Below are 20,023 nucleotides of genomic sequence, written 5' to 3'. Positions count from 1 at the left end.
ACATGTGCGCTTGCACATGTGCGTACATGCAAACACACACACACTAGATGCCTATATTTTTGTGGGGACTTTCCATACTCCTAATCCCAACAATGACAATCTTGACCTTAACCATAAGTAACCAAACTAAATACAAAACTTTTGGCTTCTCTTGTTATTTGGTTGCATTCACAGATCTTTATACAATTGAGTTTTCTGTTGTGGGGACTGGGAAAATGTCAACAGGTTCTACCATCTTATGCGGGCATTTGGTCCCCAAAATGTACTATATACAGGTATCCCCCACCCATACACAAACAACCGTTTCAAGATTGAAGACATTTCTTAAGAGCCTAAGAAATTCGTAAAATGTTCTCCGTTTTCTTCTTATATAACTACAAGTGTTTGTCACTGAAAATGTTGGGGTGAGTAAAAGAGAGAGACCAGAGACAGCTTTACATGTTATTACGTAAATCGACCATTATATACCCCATTACCTTTGCAAATAAGTCACCCGAATTTGTGACATCGTACAATGTGCAAGGGGAAGAGGTAGTAGGAAGTAAATACAGCATTTATAAACGGGATTGCGTTAAATACTTCTGACTGCCGAGAGATTACTGCTGACTGCCAACCACGCGTTGTACGTGTTTTTTGTTGTTGCTTCTGACGTTGAAGTGCAGTCCTTAGGAAGCTGGCAGCACTTATTCCCAAGACTGCCGTGATAATGTGATGGGTTAGCATGCAAAGACCTCCGCATAATGTAATTAATACCGTTAAGCGATCGCCTCCCACCACCGCTAAACTCCCACGGCCAGAAGCTGAGGGAATGGGCGCTGTGCTGTCCGGTGGGAACGTGTTAACAGTTGCATTTTAACATTTGGAGTCTAGGCAAGTGAAGACAGCTTGGGGTGTTATATATGTTTGCACTGTTGTTAGTAAGCCAGAGTTGAGCAGTTTATTTTTTCGGACATAGCCGATGAATTTCCAGTCTTGGAAAATATCTGCTCCTGTTTGCAGCGACGGTTTTGCACATATAATGTGCTTAAATTTCATATGGAAACAGGCAACCAACTGGCACAGGTACTGCTTCGTGCATTTTCTTTTGGGACAACTTAAATTTATGTTTAATACAGATGCGTTATCGGCATATTTACCCCTCGCGGATACTGAAAATTATCTGTGCAGTGACCTTTTTGGGTGTAATAAAACTAGTCAGCAAAGTAACACAACGAATTCTTGTCTGGTAAAGTGTGTTTTAACATCCAGGAGTAACATTTCTACGGATACGATATCGAGTGAAGCCTTTTACTCCTTGGGGTAATTTTAGAAGAGCATGGTCTGCTATTTTTGCTGCACGCCAGTCCCACTTGCTCTGATCACTAGGTAGAGCTAAATTTATAAGCATGCCGCATGTTACATTGCATGTGTCATCTTAAATGTTGCATTACAGCGTGCTACTCTATAAATGCATTATCAGTTGCCTTTTACAATGTAGTCTTAATGTGCTTTCGTTCCTCGTAAATGCGTAGCTGTTTAGAACAAGCTGAAAAGTTTTCATTGTAAATGGCTAGCATTAAAAGCCGTCTGTGTACTGTAACCGTGTTCTTCATACAGAATTTATTTTAGATATCATTTTAGCAGATTAGGAATAAAATTAAAGTCGATACCTTAAGTTTACCTCTAAAAAGAAACTATTTAAGATATAGGCCTGTAAATAAAAAAAATATGAGATGGGTTATTACTGAAACCACTGATTAACAAAGGTAATTTAGAATGGACTTTGATGTATTTTTGACTCGGTTTGACTGGGCATCACAGCTGACCTTGTGATCTGAAATGCACGACATTTGTGAGTGTAAAACTGCTACCGATGTATCGCAGGTTGATGCTGTGACACGGACGACGATGACTTACGCATGCGCGTTAATCGTAACACTCGTAGGAGTCTTAGGCTTTCTTATGCACTCTTCCATACATAAGATAGAAGAGGGTCACCTTGCAGTTTATTACAGGTAAGCAAGTGCAATATTAGTCAATACTTAATATCTTTTAAAAAAATTGTCATGTGGAGAATGGTATTAATATTGCTTAATTTATTCACACTATAATTATACTTTTTAATTTTTTAAATGATATTTTTTTAATTATTATTTCAGAGGTGGAGCTTTGCTGACATCTCCTAATGGCCCAGGGTATCACATAATGTTACCGTTCATCACTTCCTACAGATCTGTCCAGGTCTGCCCAAACATGGAACGCAGCTTGTGCAGATGTTAAATTATACTTGTATTTCATGAGGACTAATCATGACTAGTCTCATTTTAAAGTATTTCAAAATCAGAAAGATGACGTCTGTCATTTCTCTCATGATTGACGTAACAAAAACCAATGCACTTAAGTACGGACAAAGGAACTTCTCATCCTTAGTTCTGTCTTTTTTTTAGTGTGTTGTTAGTCGTTGTTTCTACTTCCCCAGGGAATTCCCATAAGTGTAACCTTTAGAAATAATATAGAAATCATTCCCTTTATTATGCATACTTTTCGGATCACAGTTTACATTGCATGTAAATTCCAATCCCCTATCTTCACTAACTTAGTGACTAAGACTGTGCTACATTCCCATCTCATGATATGTTTACATTCCCATTACCATAAGTGCCATTTTTGATACTCATTCTGCAGATAATTGTTGTTAACTGTCTTAATATTCCAGACGACCCTCCAGACTGATGAAGTGAAAAATGTGCCTTGTGGAACAAGGTACAGTTCCGTATGCCTTACACTAGTGGCCAAAATTGTGGAAACACCTTGCACTTTTGGCATTAGGCTTTAAAAAATACTACACCAATATTGGTGGTAATGTTTATGAACGATCAAAGAATGTTACAAATATCATACATTGGATGATTAAGTAATTGGAGCAACAATTGAATAAAGTTATGCAATCTCTAAAAACTGGAAATGTTTCCACAATTTTGGGCACTAGTGTAGTTCCTGGAAAAACGCCTGGAGCTGCTTTATAGCTTTTGAAAGATGTGTGGATGGCTGTGATCTTTAGTCAGTACAGTGGTACGTATAAGACAGAGGCTTACAAATTTGCACTGAATGCGAAGTTCCAGGCAGGTCTTAAGTGAAAAGAAATTATATTACAAAATAATGTCCTAGAATAAATGTATGCTATTCATTTACAAGGTCAGTTACACACATACTGTATATTGTCTTAGAAACAGTGTAAAATAAAGGAATTTGATCATCTTGCTGAGCATTTATGCAAATGTGTGTTGTCTTTCAATTTTTCAATGACCTGTTTTTCAACAGTGGGGGTGTCATGATCTTTTTTGACCGTATTGAAGTGGTGAACATGCTGGTTCCCTCAGCAGGTAAGTACTGTGATGCTGCCTGATTCTTCAGCATCCATTCTGACACAGGTCAAGTCCTTCTGTCCTTCTGTTCATTTAGTGGTGAGCGTTGTGAGGAACTACACTGCCGATTATGACAAGACTCTAATATTTAACAAGATCCACCATGAGCTGAATCAGTTCTGCAGCATACACACACTCCAAGAGGTGTATATTGAATTATTTGGTAAGTAGTACTATAATTAATCTTTCCTGCCATTTGCAGTGTAAAACACAAATATACACAGTGACATGTGCTAGCGCAGTGCTTAGCACTGTTTTCTCTGCTCAGGAACCAGAGTTCAAGTCTCTTGCCTGGCTCCATGTGCGTGGAGTTTGCATGTTCTTCCCTGTCATTGTGGGGTTTCCTCCAAGTATGCAGGTTTCCCCCCACGGTCCAAAGAGATGATAAGATGAACTGAAGCTGCCAAATTGTCCTTAGGTGTGCATGTGAGTGTGAATGGTCTGTGTGTGAGTGTGAATAGCGTGTGTGTGTGTGAGTGTGAATGGTGCCTGTGTGTGAGTGTGAATGATGTGTGTCTGTGAGTGTGAATGGTGTGTGAGTGTGAATGGCGTGTGAGTGTGAATGGTGTATGTCTGTGAGTGTGAATGGTATGTGTGTGAGTGTGAATGTTGTGCGTGTGAATGGCATGTGCATGTGAGTGTGAATGGTGTGTGTGTGAGTGTGAATAGCTTGTGTGTGAGTGTGAATGGCGTGTGTGTGAGTGTGAATGGTGTGTGTGTGAGTGTGAATAGCTTGTGTGTGAGTGTGAATAGCTTGTGTGTGAGTGTGAATGGCGTGTGTGTGAGTGTGAATGGTGTGTGTGTGAGTGTGCCCTGACATGGGTTCCTTGCCTTGCACCCATAGGCTCTGGACTCACCACAACCCTGAACTGGACAAGCGGTTACCGAAAATGGGTGCATGGACATGTTTACCATAAATTTCTGTTTGCTGTATTTTTGAAGATTCATTTTGCATTGGCTGCCTGTTTCTCTGTTTCGTACTGTAGACATTATTGATGAGTACCTGAAAACTGCTCTTCAGAAGGAATTGAACATCATGGCACCTGGTCTCACAGTTCAGGTACTTAAGGCAGCAGATAGCGAAGGCCGTCAGCGACGGGGAGCAGTGTTTCCCAGTCTGGTCCTCGCGGACATGCAGACAGTCCATGTGGACCATCTGGGAGGGAACTGGGCGGGTGCAGAAACGTGGATCATCTGTGCATCCCCCTGGCCCAGGTTGGGAAACACTGACACAGAGTATTGATCGAAAAGCTGCAGAGTCAGGTTCAGAAAGGATGTTATGAGGTATTTCAAACAAGATGCTTATCCTGGATGCTGCACTGTGCTTTGGATGGAAGCATCAGATGTTAAAATATTAAATATAAAATCACAGAAAAGAAATGAGTCATACTAGTTGTATTATATAAGGGACTTTTGGTAAGACTTCATTTTATATCAGTGATACTGTTCAAATAAAAAATAAGGGGATATAAGCTCATGCACACAAGGCATTTGGTGCTGTTTATGGAATTTCAGTCTTGGATAGTTTTATTTCAGTTGTAATTTCCATCCATCCATCCATCCCTTCTGGAACTACCTATCCTGGTCAGGTTCATAGGGGGGCCTGGAGTTTATGCCAAGCAGTGGAGGGCACAAGGCTGGGTCGGATCAGCTGTAATACACAATTTATATAATAAATACATATAGTCAACAACAGCGAGTAACAGCTTCGTATTTGATTGTATTATATTTTTCATTAAAGGCTGTCCGTGTTACAAAGCCCAAAATCCCTGAGGCCATCAGAAGAAATTTTGAGCTAATGTGAGTATAATGGTATTACTTGATTTTTTTTTTATTTGATGTGAATATTATTATGCCAGTAATTGTTAATGAAATGTTTATAAAAGACACAAAATGCTATTGAATAGAATTTTAAACAAACTGGGTACAGCTATATACGTGTGATATATTTTCATATATTAATATATTAATAAAAGTCTTGGTATGTCTTAAATCAATGCTTAAATTAAACAAGATTGACTAAAATTGACTTTAAAATTACATTTTATGCAGTTTTTGTATTTAGCTGTATTTAGCCTTTGCAGGAAGGATCAGGAGGTTCATCTATTATATTAAATTAGTGATGCATGTTACATTGTATTATAAACTGCCAGAAACCAAGCGTTATATATAAAACCTCATCTTGTGAACTGTTATAACACTAAAAATGAAAATGTAGTGAGAAATTAAGTGGTCTTTCTCTATTAACTTTGGTGCAGCTTATTATGCCACCTACTGTCCAACCAGCAGTATTACCAGTATCGTCTGTATTTTGAGCTTTAATTGCATCGTCGTGGACATCATGCCTATTGCGGAATCACATATGTGGGGGAACTACAGTTTGGAAGGGAATCGCAGATAAGCAGTGAAATGCGTACACTTACACATTGGCTTAAATTACGGTCGGGTTGTAAACTCCCCAATAATTAACACTGAACAATGCATGCTGCTTAATGGGTGGAGACTCCCCTAAATGGGTGGGGACCTCAGCCCCCCAATGATGAACCCAAGATTATGCCCTTGCATTCAAAACTGGCATCATGAGTCAGCACAGTTTCATTTGTTTTGTTCTCAGGGTGGGGGTCTTCTAGATTTGTTTGCATGCATGGACATGTGTCCAGAAATGAGGACCCCCCCCATAATAATCTTGCACTGGGGCTAGAGGCTTATGTCACTGCATTCACTCCTTCCAGGGAGGCTGAGAAGAGCCGTCTGCTCATCACATCCCAGACCCAGAAAGTGGTCGAGAAGGAAGCAGAGACAGAGAGGAAGAAGGCCATTATTGGTACTTAGTAAATGCTTATGGATTTCTAAATAAATGTAGCAGTTTCCTGATGGAGATTCCTGACCTTTGTTTCCTGATGGAGAGCAACAAAATGGGTTTTCATTAGCTTGCCTAATACAGTATATTTAAAACCTGCTGTATGGAGGAAGTAAGGACGTAACAGAACTGATATGAGCAATAGGCAGTATTTACTCATCAAACCAATTTCAGAAAATATTGTGCAAAAGAGTGTGGATGTTGTTTGTAAGTTCCTTTTGCATTGTTCTTTCTGATTCCTTTTTTTTTTAATAGAAGCCCAGAAGATTGCCCAAGTTGCAGAGATTCAGTTTAAGCAGAAAGTTATGGAGAAAGAAACGGAAAAGAAGATTTCAGAAATAGAGGGTTTGCTCCTGTTCTTTTAGATGTCACACTGACACGCACGCACAGAGACATCCTTCCTGTAAATGCTGTCACCTTTCCGTGTCTGAATGAGTGATGTGTTTGTTACAGACTCAGCTTTCCTGGCTAGAGAAAGAGCAAAGGCAGATGCTGAGTATTACACTGCAGAAAGGCTTGCTGAGGCTAATAGGGTAATTCTTTTTGCTGTAATCACTTAGTATGTTTTAGTAGTTTTGTTTGTAACATTCATTTAAGTTTAAAATATTTATGTTAATAATTGGCAGGTAGAAAGATCAGGTCCAGAACGTAAAAATCCAGCCCAAGATTTTGTTTCAACCAACCAGTTGAGTACTCTATGACTATGACTCTTTTGGACTGTGACTCATTATGACTGTATGACTGTGACTCAACTGGTTGGTCAAATCTTGAAGCTACATGGAGCCGTGTTTTGGTAATATTTGATAATGTTTATAACATGTGGCGTTCATTTTCTTTCTGCCAATCACTGTTCTGCACTTTCAGGTGAAACTGACTCCGGAGTACCTGGAGCTCATGAAATACCAGGCGATTGCAGCCAGCAGCAAAATCTACTTTGGCCAGGATATTCCAAGCATGTTTGTTGACAACAGTGCCCCCTCTGGCAGAACTCAGGCAGAGCTGGGCCCAAGTGAGCAGCATAGGTCTCTGGACAAGACTGCGAGTTCCAGGAAATTAACGCATTCTGCAGGCAAGGTCTCCAGAATGGACTCTGTCCGTTGATAAGGAAGGTTTGAAAAGCCCATAGGTTTTCAGTTAAAGAATGTGGGTGGAAAAAACTGCCTTACACATTGTGAAATGATGGAAAAGGTTACAAGTCAGCATAGCACCACTGATGGGTCAGTTCAATTTATTGAAATAATTTGGTACATTTTGGTTTTTATTGCTTTCATTGACATGCATGCTTATGTCTGTTTGCAGTTATGTCACTAAAGCATGTCTAAGAAGGAATGATAACTGAATATATTTATACCAGGGGTCTCTAACTCTGGTCCTGGAGAGCTACTATCCAGTAGGTTTTCTATCCTTTTATAGCAGTTTTGTTTTACTATTTACTGAGTTTACATGGATTTACATGGATTTTTCGCGGAGGGACACTTCTGCACTTCACGCTCTAGAAACGTTTCCCTTTTGATTTTTACAGGACCTTTGCTAAGGTATCTGGGTCAATAGAGGGAGCTGTTTTTCTTCAAATTGAAAGCATTTACATGCTGAAATACCTGTGAGTCGTTTCACATCGAAGAATGTAATTTAAAACACACAAAAAAAGCATAAACCATTTAGTCGGTTCTACTGTGCTATATTGTTTTAATTTAAAAAAATCTCAAAGGCACACTGAATGCATTTCTTTTTGGAATTTTGTGTTGTTTTTTGGTTTAAAGTTGACAGCCACTGGGAAAACGTTTGAGATTTATATGGTGAGTCTGGGTTTAGTTCAGCTAGCCACATTTATGCGTCATTTCAAAATGACAGTTTTTCTGTTAACTAAAATAAAACTGTGAAATTTTCCTTGATCTGCTAAAACATGACAATCCAGAATTATCTAATATTTTTTGCCCAAGGCTAAATAAATTTGCAAAAAAAAAAAAAAAAAGATCTGGAACTCTGAGTTTCTAGTTTATTCCTTTTTAATGTGATCTTAAAAGTGTTCTTTTAAACAGGATAAAAAGCACTAATTAAACAAAAGACGCCTATTAGAGGAGCAGTTAAAATGAGGTGTACGCTGCAGTGGGGATTTGCGTTCTATCAATGATCTGCCCCATTAGCTTTCTGCTGTGGGGAGTCTCAGGGAAGACAGATTGATTCAAGTGAGTTTTATGGACTGGGGATATTTTGTCTTTTTCTGTGACTCCAGCAATCAGATCACAACTGACACTGGTAAAGTGAGTAGCACTGTGTTACATCGCATGATAAAGCACAGAGGCTGTAACTGGAAAAAAGCCTGAAGAAGGTGTGCCCTTAGACCTCTCAAACTGGTGTGCATGTTCTGCTTTGGGAAAATGGAAATAAAAATATGCTCTAAAACGATCAGTGAACAGTACTGTAGATTAATAATATTTTAGATCAGTAAAACAGATTACTATCAGCATAGTATCCAGAAGTGCACCAACGTGGTAAGAGTACCCCCCCCCCCTACTATTACAACGGGTGGACGTCAGTGGGGTGGCTACGGAAAATGTTGTCGACAGGGTGAGGGGGTGGCCTTTTAAGCGAGGCCCCTGAGCTTCAGCCTGGGGAAGCCTGTGCATTGATGCGCCCCCGTTAGTACCAGAAACTAGCAGGCCAGCCTGAAGGACTTTTAACACAGCATTATTACTATAGTTGCTGCTGTTGTGGTTATTATTATTATTGCTCGTGCCATTTCTAACCTCATCCAGGCAAGTCAAGTAGGTTTAATTGTCGTTTCAGCCATATACACAGTATACTGTACAGTGAAATGAAACATCGTTCCTCCAGGGCCATGGTGCACAAAAAGTACCCAGAAGTACCCAGAAAAAGTACTCAGAAGTACTCAGAGAAAGTACTCATGGCTTGTGTTTACATGTTCTGGCACTCATCATTTTGTATAGTGCAATCCAGAGCTTAGATGTTGGCTGATCCCATTTTTAACTGCTGCTATAACACCAAAATTTCCCCTTTTGGGATTAATAAAGTTAATCAAATCTAATGTAATGTAATCTAATCTAATCTATAGGATTTTTACAAGTTAAACTATCGTATATGATGGAACAAATGGCTTTATTGTTATTGCACAAGGTACACCAAAATTGAAAAACTATCCTTTTCAGTGCAACAAAGAAAAAAAAAAAAGTCAGCAAGGATACAAATACAGAAAAAATAAGATGGATAGAATATATAATAAACAAAAATTGGAATATAAAATAAGAAAATAGAATATAAAATTGCTGGATAACTATTGGTGTGATCCACTGAACTGAAATTTGCACTAACAAACAAAAACACACACAGAAACACAGATAAAAGGCACCAAAGAGGGGAGTACAGAGCCACTGCGTCTAATCCAGGGTGTACCTTACCTTTTACCTTACCTTTTACCTTACCTTACCTTACCTTACCTTACCTTACCTTACATGCTGTTTTTGGAAAGATGCTCAAGGCTCAGCATGAGCCTTTTCTGGATAATGGATCAGAGGATGATATTATTCTTGGAAATGTTAATTTTTTTCCATTCATTGCTTTAATAATGAAGGCTAAACTACTGTAATTTGATGATCATTATTTGTTGTAAAACCTTCAGTGTACTGAACAGAAGGTGAAAACCAGACGTCAAGGAAGGAACTGTTTTCAGAGGGGAACGCTATGGACTGCATTTAAGTTAAGGAGTAATTTTTAAAATACAGGCTTACAGGGACTGACTAAAAATGACTCATGCAGTGTGTGACAGAGTAGTTTATTCTTTTTAATGTGACACATATACAACGAGTATGCCTTTACGGAATTAATCCCTGTTAGCCAAAGTGGGCTTATATGTTTTGAGATAAAGGATTTACTGGAACTACACATATCATAACTTAATGTAATCAGTCGCCTGACGCAGCATATAGTCAGCCTAAATCCATCCTGAACATTAACCCCAAAACCCACCTTCGCAATCTTCTTAGAGGTCTCTGTTCTGAATTCTACATAATGCTAGTGTCTGAAAATGACCCAATAACATTTTGTTATTGGATGAAACGGAGACCGTGATCTCTCACGGACGGCCCTTTCAAAACGTGATGCTTTTCCGGTTCTCGTCTCTAGGACGATTTTGCAAGCGTGATGTTCGTGCAGAGAGAGAAAAAAAGTCCCAAGGAATCTGGGGAAGGATAAACAGTGAAGGTGGGAGAGAATCCACTAAGTGACTATAATCTTTCCCAACATGGAAATGGTCAACAGCATGGCTGAAGCAGAAAGCTACAGGCCTGTAGTCATAACCATTTTCAGGCAATCTATTTATTTGTGATGGACTTACTAAGGAATGCAAATATGTATGTGCTGTCTTCTGTCTTTCGATTGCCTTTATCGTTGAGATATGCACAACTTACTATACCTAATGCATTTAATGTCCATCTCTGTTTTGCAGCAGTAGGAAGGATCTGCCGTTTATCACTGCATTCATCCTCCTTGACCCATTGCCAAGTCGGCTACTATCACTCCTGCTGTCGTCCATATAGTAGATAACATCCCACTTTGAAACTTCTGGTGCAGCTATGCATGCCACCACCAGCTCAACCCAAAGAATAAACTGCCATTACTCAGCCAGCAGAACTCTGCTGCATGATTTATTAGCGAGCGTTCTTCACAGTCACTACTCTGCTCTTATCGCAAGAGCCCCAAGCCAGGAATGCTAGGGTGGGAGAGAGCAAGAACAAATGTTCGGTTTGAAATTCATAAACAATGATAGGAACGCAGAATGATTTTGATGAAAACTCATTATCGCAGGCACCTTTTAAACCTCCAGCTGATATTGAGCAGGACCATTTGAAAAAAAAGCATTGTGTGCAATTAGAGCAAGTCCTACAAGGAAAATAAAATGCTGACAGAGTTACACTATTATTCAATTTCCCCAAGTTTGAGCAATATCCCCTCCCTCACTGGGGTGAATTTCCTAACAGTGAGCTTCCTGAAGGACTAGTGCCAGATGATGCATTCTGAATCATGAGACTTATAACAGGAAATGTAGCCTTTGGCAGCGCTACAGCCAAGACACGAGATCTAGAGTTTTGGTGCCGCTTTGGTGCTAAAGAGATGGCTAACAAGCAGGCCACTCTAAAAATAACAGAACAGCAATAAAAGAAAGAAATCGACACATTGCAATGCTTTATGACCATCAACAGGTAATCAGGATGAGGAGTTAAATAAAAAATGTAATATGATTAAAAATATATCCTATGCAACAAACAGCTCTTTCAGAACGGCTAACAAATGGACCTTGTGAAAGAAAGAAAAAAAGTACATGAAATATGTTCAAGCTTGAACCTAAGAGAGCAAATCCTGGGGCCTTGTAAAGCTAACCTTTAAATACAAAATCTATGCATGCTGGGTGAACCTCCTTACTTAAGCATGCGCACCTGACTATAATTAACACTAGCTTCTGACTGGCACATACACACATTATTGAGCTTAATTACTGCAATTATGCAATCGCAGATGCAATTCTGTGTGATTAGTCCTCACATTCACAGCAAAGTCACTTTATTTGTACTCATACTGAGTTGAGCAATATTTTAATGGCTTTAAAGTGTCATTTCAGTTTTGCAGTTATGTTTTTGTTTTGTGATTGATTTTTTGTTAATGTGACCAATATTAACTCAGCTGTTTGGGTTTACATGAGGATACATGATTAAATGCAGCCAGAATGTAATCAGTCTGTGCATTTTTACTGGCCTAAAATGGTCATGCATCTGTCCTTTGATTCATTCTATAAATAGACAGGAATTCTTTGAATTATTGCATGACAGAACCAGAAGTAAGGAGGAGTGACCAGCCCCATCTGATAATAGGAGCTTTTTAAAATGATAAGGAAGGAAGGATTTAAAACTAGTTATAATATTTTAAGGGGGAGAACCAGGAACAAGAAAGGAATTTGCGAATATTTATAATTGATTAAAAAAAAGATTAAAACTGGTGATGTAGTGGTTAGCACTGTTGTCTCACACCTCTGGGACCAGGGTTTGAGTCTCTGCCTGGGTTACATGTGTGTGGAGTTCGCATGTTCTCCCCGTGTCGTCGTGGGGTTTCCTCTGGGTTCTCCGGTTTCCCCCCACAGTCCAAAGCCATGCTGAGGCTAATTGGAGTTACTAAATTGCCTGTGTGAGTGTGCCCTGTGATGGGCTTGGCCCCCGTCCTGGGATGTTCCTCTCCTGTAGCTTCTGGGATTGGCTCTGGACCCCCTGTGACCCAGAAGGATAAGTGGTTTGGAAAATGGATGGAAGATTAAAACTGGGAAACAGTAAATCAGTCCCTCTGCCTGTCTCCATTGCCACTTGTTCAGTTTATTTTTGCACTGGTAAATATTTCCCTGTAAGGGAAATTATTCATTGTGAAAAATTCCCGAAGAAGCACATAAGTATTTACTATTCTACCTCTCGAAATCTTTTCTGGTTTCAGACAGAAAAGGTTACTCTGTAAAATCTGTCCATTAGGCCATTTAGGGGAAATAGCATAAAAGATCATGGAGTCAAGAAACCCCTTTGTGTTTGCCTCTTTAAAAAATACCTGTATTAATGCTGAACCAAAGTGGGACCCATAAACGGCCAATGGTGTAACACAAGAGAGACCCCACTTGGGTTTGCCCATCTAAAACACTGTATTAATGCTTTGCCCAAGTTGGACCTAGATACAGCTAATGCAGTAGCTCAAAGAGAGCCCACTTGGGTTTGCGTATCTAAAGCACAAATCTGTTCATGGTTTGCCCAAATGGGACCCAGATACAGCCAATGAAATAGCCCACAAGGAACTCACTTGTGGTTACCCATATAGAACTCACTACATAATTAAGTTTGCCCATTTGGGACCCAAAAAAACCCTTGAGACATCCCACAAAACAGCCAATGTGACTTGCCCAGTTAAAGCTCAACTATTCTTCTTGGTAGCCCAAATGGGCACTAGTGACAGCCCAGTAATTTGGCTGTAAATTTCATGTGGAGCCCCAGTAGACATGCTAACTGTGACAATACTCTCCTTTGGCAAGTGAAAGCTCATAATCTAAATCAAAAACCAGCAAAGAGCATTTATTTTAAATCTGTACAAAACTAAGGAGTGAACAGCACAGCACAATGACAGAGCAAAATCTTAAATTTAACCCTAAACGTAACGAATAGTGAGGTAACGTTAAAACGTAATACCCAGATGGAGAAAAACAGAGGCATGTTAAAACAAAGTATCAAGATAAGAGCTCGGTTTGCTGTATGGTATCAGATCCTCAAGCGGCTGCGGCCGTTTATCGGTTTACCTACATAAAGTTGATCCATTATTGAATGACAATGGGACCTTTCACTCTGCAGCCAAATGACCCCTGTGTTTATAGCAGATTAGAGAATACCCTGGTTCATGGGGGAGGGGGAGGGGGGGGGCATCAGATTAGTAGAGACAACAGGGAATAATGGGTAGGAGTCACAGACACTGGGATGACTGTCTCTGTGACTCAAACTGAGGGGTTGGAGTCACAGGCAGATCTAGGTCACAGAGTGAAGGGGCTGCATTAATTTGGCTGCCATAAAGTATGAGATCCATAGGCATAGACTGAGTGTTGTTTCCTCTCTCATATTAAGTGGTTCGGGGCCAAGACAATGTAATCAATAACGTGGTTAAAACAGTATTCTTACATCTGAGGAATATTGCAAAACTTAGAACAATGTTCTCACTTCAGGATGCAGAAAAGTTAAAACATGCCTTCATAACTTCTAGACTGGAATACTGCGATGCCTTACTGGTTGGGTGTGCCTCTGCATCATTAAACAAACTCCAGTTGCTGCATAATGCTGCAGCATGAGCCCTAACAAGCACTAGAAAACATGTGCATATCAGTCCTGTACTGGCCTCACTCCACTGGCTTCTGGTTAGGTCTTGTCTCGATTGTAAAGTACTACTGCTTAAATACTGCCAAAGGATAGCACCATTTTTACAGCACAGTGTCCCTGTCACTGCAGTGGGGCTTTGGGATCCACACAGATCACAGCATGGGCTAACCTGTTGGCCAAACCAACACCTCTCCCAGCAAAAACTGAACTTACATAGTTGGTCTCTCATCCAAGTACTGGCCAGGCCCAAACCTGTTTAGCTTTAGATAGATTACCTAGTCTGAACTAAGCAAGAATCCCTACTTTCTGAAACAGGTCCCTGGGCTCATGTAAAAATACACAAATAGAAATTAAGCATCAAAACATCAAAAAAGAAGCCAGTGGAGTAACCACTTATGTAGTCAGTTTTGGTGATCCAGACCCCTATCCCAGGATGGATGTGGTACAAATCAGTGTATCAGAAGCTTTATATTGATTAGATAGTTAGGCCAGGGTGAACACCAGTAGAATAACCACAGTGCACATACACAGACGTCATATTCAAATCTATATATCATGTACTCCTACTGCTTTCTGTTACCAATTCATTTCCTGGATACACTGTATCTCTCTGTAAGCACCATATGCTCTTTGCATGTACCGTAAGTAAACACGTCTGGAGTATGTAGCGTGTGGAGGGTTGGGGGGGGGGGGGGGAAGTTAGGACAATTCCAAGGGCCCCTGAGTGACAGGGGCCCTAAAGAATTTGGAAAATAACTGGATTTGTCTGGATATGCTTTTAAGGGGCCCAAAGTCTTTAGCATGTGTTCTGTGAGAAATCCCCGCTACTGTCTCGGAGAGGAGCATACTGAAATACATTCTTTGTGCTTGTGAAATACTTGGCAGAATGACCCTAATTCTGAAAAAAATCTGGGCAGTCTTCAGAAAGTAGGTCAGACTATAATTCATGTATCAGGGGACGCAATGCTGCTTGTTTTCTTCTGTTTAACGACGAGTATGTTCAGTTTATGGCCTGAGTCATTAAATTGTGGGTATTACTGCTGTGTGACAGCTGAGCATATATCATCCATGTTTGGGGATAAAAACATTAGAAATTTAAGAAAATATTTATAAAATTGTTTTTTTTTTCACATGCAGGTTTTTGCATGAGTCGTTTGAATCCTGGTACTGTATAATATGCACCATACGGTTGCATGCAAAGCCGCCGAAACTGGTTTGAGCTGGCAATGTATGCAGAAGATGCTAATGGGCTAATGGATTTCTACTCTAAATGACCTTCCATTAAAATTTCAGCATTCTTCAAATTATAAATTATTCCAGGGTGAATGAACTCCCTCAATTCCATAAAACATCCGGAAATTCAAATGTTATGGACTGTTGACACTAGAACAGATACTGGTGAAAAAGAGACAGATTGATGCAAACATTAGTGTCCCTCTGGAGTAGATGGCTAGAACATAAAAAATGTGTATGTTTATTTACACTTCCTAGTGTGACCTCTCCTGATTGGCTCTTACGAAGTACTGAAGTTGTCAATGACTTTTGGCACTGCAAAATCACCTTTGGCCTACATTATCAAAACCTACATTATCAAACATTTTCTGAAATCGCATTAATTCTGTAACAACAGAATTATTGTTCTGTCATATTTACATTTGGTGTGATGGGAAATGTAAATGTTTCACGCAGACGTGACTTACTAAGCTTAGATCTCTGCTCAAAGAATGTCAGTGAATGTCTTCAGGTAGGTCCTAAATAGCTGTAGCATCCGTCATGCTCGGCTAATCCACTGAGTCTATCTCCACCCTGGGTCGCCATGGCGTTGCGGCTGGTTTAAATCACCCGTCAGCTGTGAATCAGCGCTGAGTCGGCCCCCGGTCTACCATGCGGGGGTCCAGCCCTTCCTTACATCCACATTCTTGGCCCAGCTGTGGCCCCATCCATGGCGCTGAGGGAAGAGCGCCGGGTGAGGGCAGGGCGGTGAGTAAGAGCGTATCCTTTGTTTTTCCCAGCCGCCAGGGGGACAGGTGCTTATGAGACACCATAATGGGCCATAAATACGAGCAGCTGGGGGTGTTGGAGCCTTTCTGTCTCTTTACTTAGTGGTTTGAAAAATGAATGGGTTGCAGTCTGGAAATTCACAGTAGGAGACCAACAAACAAAGCTCTCATTTCCATGGAGCAAATAAAACGGGGACATGCCCTAGTCACTGGTCATTGCTACTGATTAAATTTGTTTTATTGCAATATAACAATTATCTATGAGGGGACAGATGTTTGGATGAAGTGCCATTGAGACTTGCGGAAACGCTAAAAAAAATTATTTATATGAGGGCCAGTGCAGGATCTGAAAATTTCCTCAAAGTTTCTTTCAGCTAATTTCGGTAATGTCACATGTTACTGCAGATAAGCAGAGTAATTCTCAAGCAAACGCCTGGCGTGCGATGAAAGGCAGTGGATAAATCGCTGAAATTCTTTAGTGGTGACATCATGCTTTATAAAGGGGCCTTATCATCAATTAAGCACTTCACCTTTCAGACTGAGATTAGACAGTAAAAGGTATTTCAGGTAACTACTGACTCTGTAATAAGCATTAATGGTAATATTAATAACAATCTAATGACGGAATGATCTTTTAGGGTCCGCAGTAATGACATTTTAGAAAAAACTGAAAAGTGCTTCAGACATTTTGCTGCCTTTGTGGACCAGCTAGGTAAAATTAGAAATTGAATTCCTATTGCAATTCACTCCATTTTACAGAAGCATGAACATTAATTTTGCATGTTACTATTGAAGAAAGCATAATCCAACATAAAATTTGCTGACACAATAAATATTCTTCACTTTTATTGATTGTTTCATCTTCCCATGCCTTGCAGGTTTGACTTAGTATGTTAACTTTTTTGATAACTTATACCACACATCTGGATTGGTAATAATGCTAGTCAACAAAATATTCCTTTAGTCACAATAGGTGGATCTTATAGCATCCATAATATGCAGGGAATCTGAGTGACATACAATAACTTTATTCCACACATATATTTATAGTATATGTGTATGGTGGAAGTCATTCAAATAAAAGGTAGGAGCTATGATTTTTGGCTGTACTTGGCCTCACGGACGTCCCTCTTAAGGGTCAAACAACTTATCACCAATTGGCAGAGAGCCAGTTTCAGAGAAAGCGCAGGATCCTGTCTCAATATGTCCAAACGTGTTACAGTGTGTTAACTCAAAACAGACTTAGAGTACATTAGTCCCTTCTGTATGGTGTTAAAAATGTTCACAAATATAAATGAAAAGTATTTTTTCTTAAATTAAACTTTTATATACCCATACATAATTAATAAGGAATTATAATCTAATTATAACCTAATAACTCAGTAAAACCTAACTATACCCTAAAAATTACATCACTCAAAAACTATGGGTGATAGTAAAATTCTGAGTTGTACTATTGACCAGTGTAATCAAATATGTTACAATGTTACACAATATGGTACTTGCTGACTCTAAACACAATACATAAAAATACAATATCCAAAGAATAAGGAACATATACTTTCCTAATGCTTTTTTCTCAGCAGCTTGATTCAGCTCCTGATGTAGCTCTCCAGCTCTGTAATGACTTCCGGAAACTGAATGATGTGTCTTTGTTTGACAGGCTGATAAAATAGTTTGGGCGGCCTGGTTCATCTCCAAAGTGGACCTCACCAAGGACTAGTGGCAGGTACCACCGATCTCAAAGGCTTGAGAGAAGACTGTGTTCAGTACCCCTAATGGACACTGGCAGTGCACAGTCCTCCCATTTGGGCTGTGTGAACAAAGGCCTGGCCAGACATATGCTGCAGTATTATGGGATGGCGCATTGGGTGTGCTGGGCAGAGTACCTTTGATGATGTAAAAGGGTCTGGATGATCTAAGGGTAACCAGGTTTACCAGTAACACCAAAAAGTGTATTCCTCTTCCCTTCCTTTACATGACTTGAGCACAGACCAGGGGGTCCTAACCAGGATTGTAACCACTATCTTTGGATGCCCCCTCAGCCTGACCAAACCTGCACCTACCCCCGGATTTCCCCACAGCCCCAATGCGCCCCCGCATCTCTGTGGGACCCTACAACATTCTGTTCTATCGCCGGTCTTGTACAATGAATACCAGCTTCTCTGGGCGGAGCCCTGTGAAGGTTGCTTACATCCTGTAGTCAAAGCCTCCACAAGAGATTGTGATAAGATTCAGCTCGCTTCTGAAGTTACGCAACGACACTACAGTACATCCTGGCACATCAAGAAAAAAGAAAAGAAAAAAAAGCATTTTTTTTAATCAATGCAACGTGCAGCTTATTATAAAAGACAAGTTATCAACGTGCAGTAAACATGCTCTTGTTTTTTTGTCACTAGCATGCTGTTTACTGTTTTGCATGATTGTAGTCAACTACATTAGCAAATAATAAAAATGACAAAAAAACTCTACATTTAAATCTTATTGCAGTATGTCCTGAAAGTGAAAGTCTTGTTACCATAGAATCAGTGTTCACTATGGCTGAGAACGGTCTCCATGCCATATTTCCTGGAGGCTTATATCTCTTTAAATGTTTTGTTAGGCCCTCAGTGTGTGAATCCTTTATCTCCATCAGCCTGGTTGCCTTCATCTGTAGGATCTTCAGGAAGAGAGCTCATTAGTCTTAAAGTAATCTTATCCTTAGTAAGAGAATTTAAGTGACAGCCATTATCAAAATGTTATGAACCATTCTGGTAGTTTTTGTTATGCAGTTATTCTCATGGATTGTTGCTGTTTTTTCATGCCTTTCAATATTTTAATATATTTCAATATTGATTACCTTTCATGCACACATGCTTTGGTTGATTAATGATTGATATAACACAATTCTTCGAGATAGATTCAATTTGGTTTGTCAGAGCTCTTGGTTAAACAAATGAGTAAGTAAGACTGGGACACTGAGTAACAATGCACACACATTGTTAAATGCTTGCAATCTAACTTAAATACTTATGGTCAACTAGAGTGGCTGAAAATATTACCCTGCTTATGTTGGAAAAAGTAAGTCCAATGCAAATAATCACAATAATTAATGGCTCAATAAAATAATGAATAAATTTAGTTAGCCAGACTAATGAGCTACATTTTTGACTGATGGGAATGATTGTCTGAGAATTTTGTTTTTATATAATTAAATGTCTATTGTTTTTGCAATGTAACACTGACATAGTCACTGCCACTGATGAAAATGAATTCACATCCTCAGTAAACATTTAACAAACACTAGCACAATTGTTCCATCCTTGTGCTGATTATGGAATGATTGCTGAACACAGTGTTGACAGAGATCTTGAGAAAAACTGTGATGTTCAGCTTTGCCACCCTAAAAATCTTGTTTCAACACACACCCGGTAATATAAACGCAATAATCTTAGCCCTGACGTTAATGCATGTTGTATTGACGGAATTACACAATTTCTGATGAAGTCCTACTTGTGAAAAACATCAAACATATCAATATCAAACTATCCTGTTTCTTATTTCTGCTGTGTTACTTAATCCTGTAATAGCTCGGATGAAAACAAATTGCACAACCAAAAATCTTCTGAAGAAATTTCCTCAGCATCGTTTACCAAACCTTTCCTGTGTTCACAGAAATCGCTCTTACTGATCGAGACAAGTGTGTTTGCACAAAGCATTCAGATGCATTCAACTCACCTGCAGAGTATTTCAGAGTTGACACAATTTCTTTGTATGATGTGCGTAAAATGATTTTTAAAAAAAGCCAATTACTCAGTAATTATAGGTATTACTCATGTACAGATACACTACCAATTAAAACTATAGTTGTGTCACAGA

The 20,023-nt window shown here is 39.5% G+C and overlaps 1 protein-coding gene across 8 annotated transcripts; it reads left to right on the top strand.

The window, feature by feature from the left end:
• Positions 1–600: 600 nt before the first annotated feature.
• On the top strand, positions 601–7,702 carry LOC111836433 (erlin-1-like). 8 transcript variants are annotated; one of them, XM_023797739.2, is made up of 13 exons: positions 608–1,062; positions 1,249–1,365; positions 1,864–1,994; positions 2,139–2,220; positions 2,696–2,742; positions 3,301–3,362; positions 3,442–3,567; positions 4,391–4,464; positions 5,146–5,204; positions 6,137–6,228; positions 6,520–6,609; positions 6,718–6,797; positions 7,129–7,702. In XM_023797739.2, the coding sequence occupies exons 3-13, from the start codon at positions 1,888–1,890 to the stop codon at positions 7,363–7,365; spliced, it is 1,056 nt and encodes a 351-aa protein (XP_023653507.2). In that variant the 5' UTR covers positions 608–1,062; positions 1,249–1,365; positions 1,864–1,887; the 3' UTR covers positions 7,366–7,702. The 8 variants fall into 8 exon arrangements, with proteins under 8 accessions (XP_072559852.1, XP_023653516.2, XP_023653507.2 ...); XM_023797729.2 differs by having other exon boundaries at positions 1,232–1,365; XM_023797711.2 differs by having other exon boundaries at positions 609–1,062; positions 1,249–1,299.
• The last annotated feature ends 12,321 nt before the right edge of the window (positions 7,703–20,023 follow it).

Source organism: Paramormyrops kingsleyae, chromosome 20 (assembly GCF_048594095.1).
Source record: "Paramormyrops kingsleyae isolate MSU_618 chromosome 20, PKINGS_0.4, whole genome shotgun sequence".
Lineage (NCBI taxonomy): Eukaryota > Metazoa > Chordata > Actinopteri > Osteoglossiformes > Mormyridae > Paramormyrops > Paramormyrops kingsleyae.
Note: the sequence above shows the minus strand (reverse complement) of the source record. Positions and strands in the feature narration are given on the sequence as shown.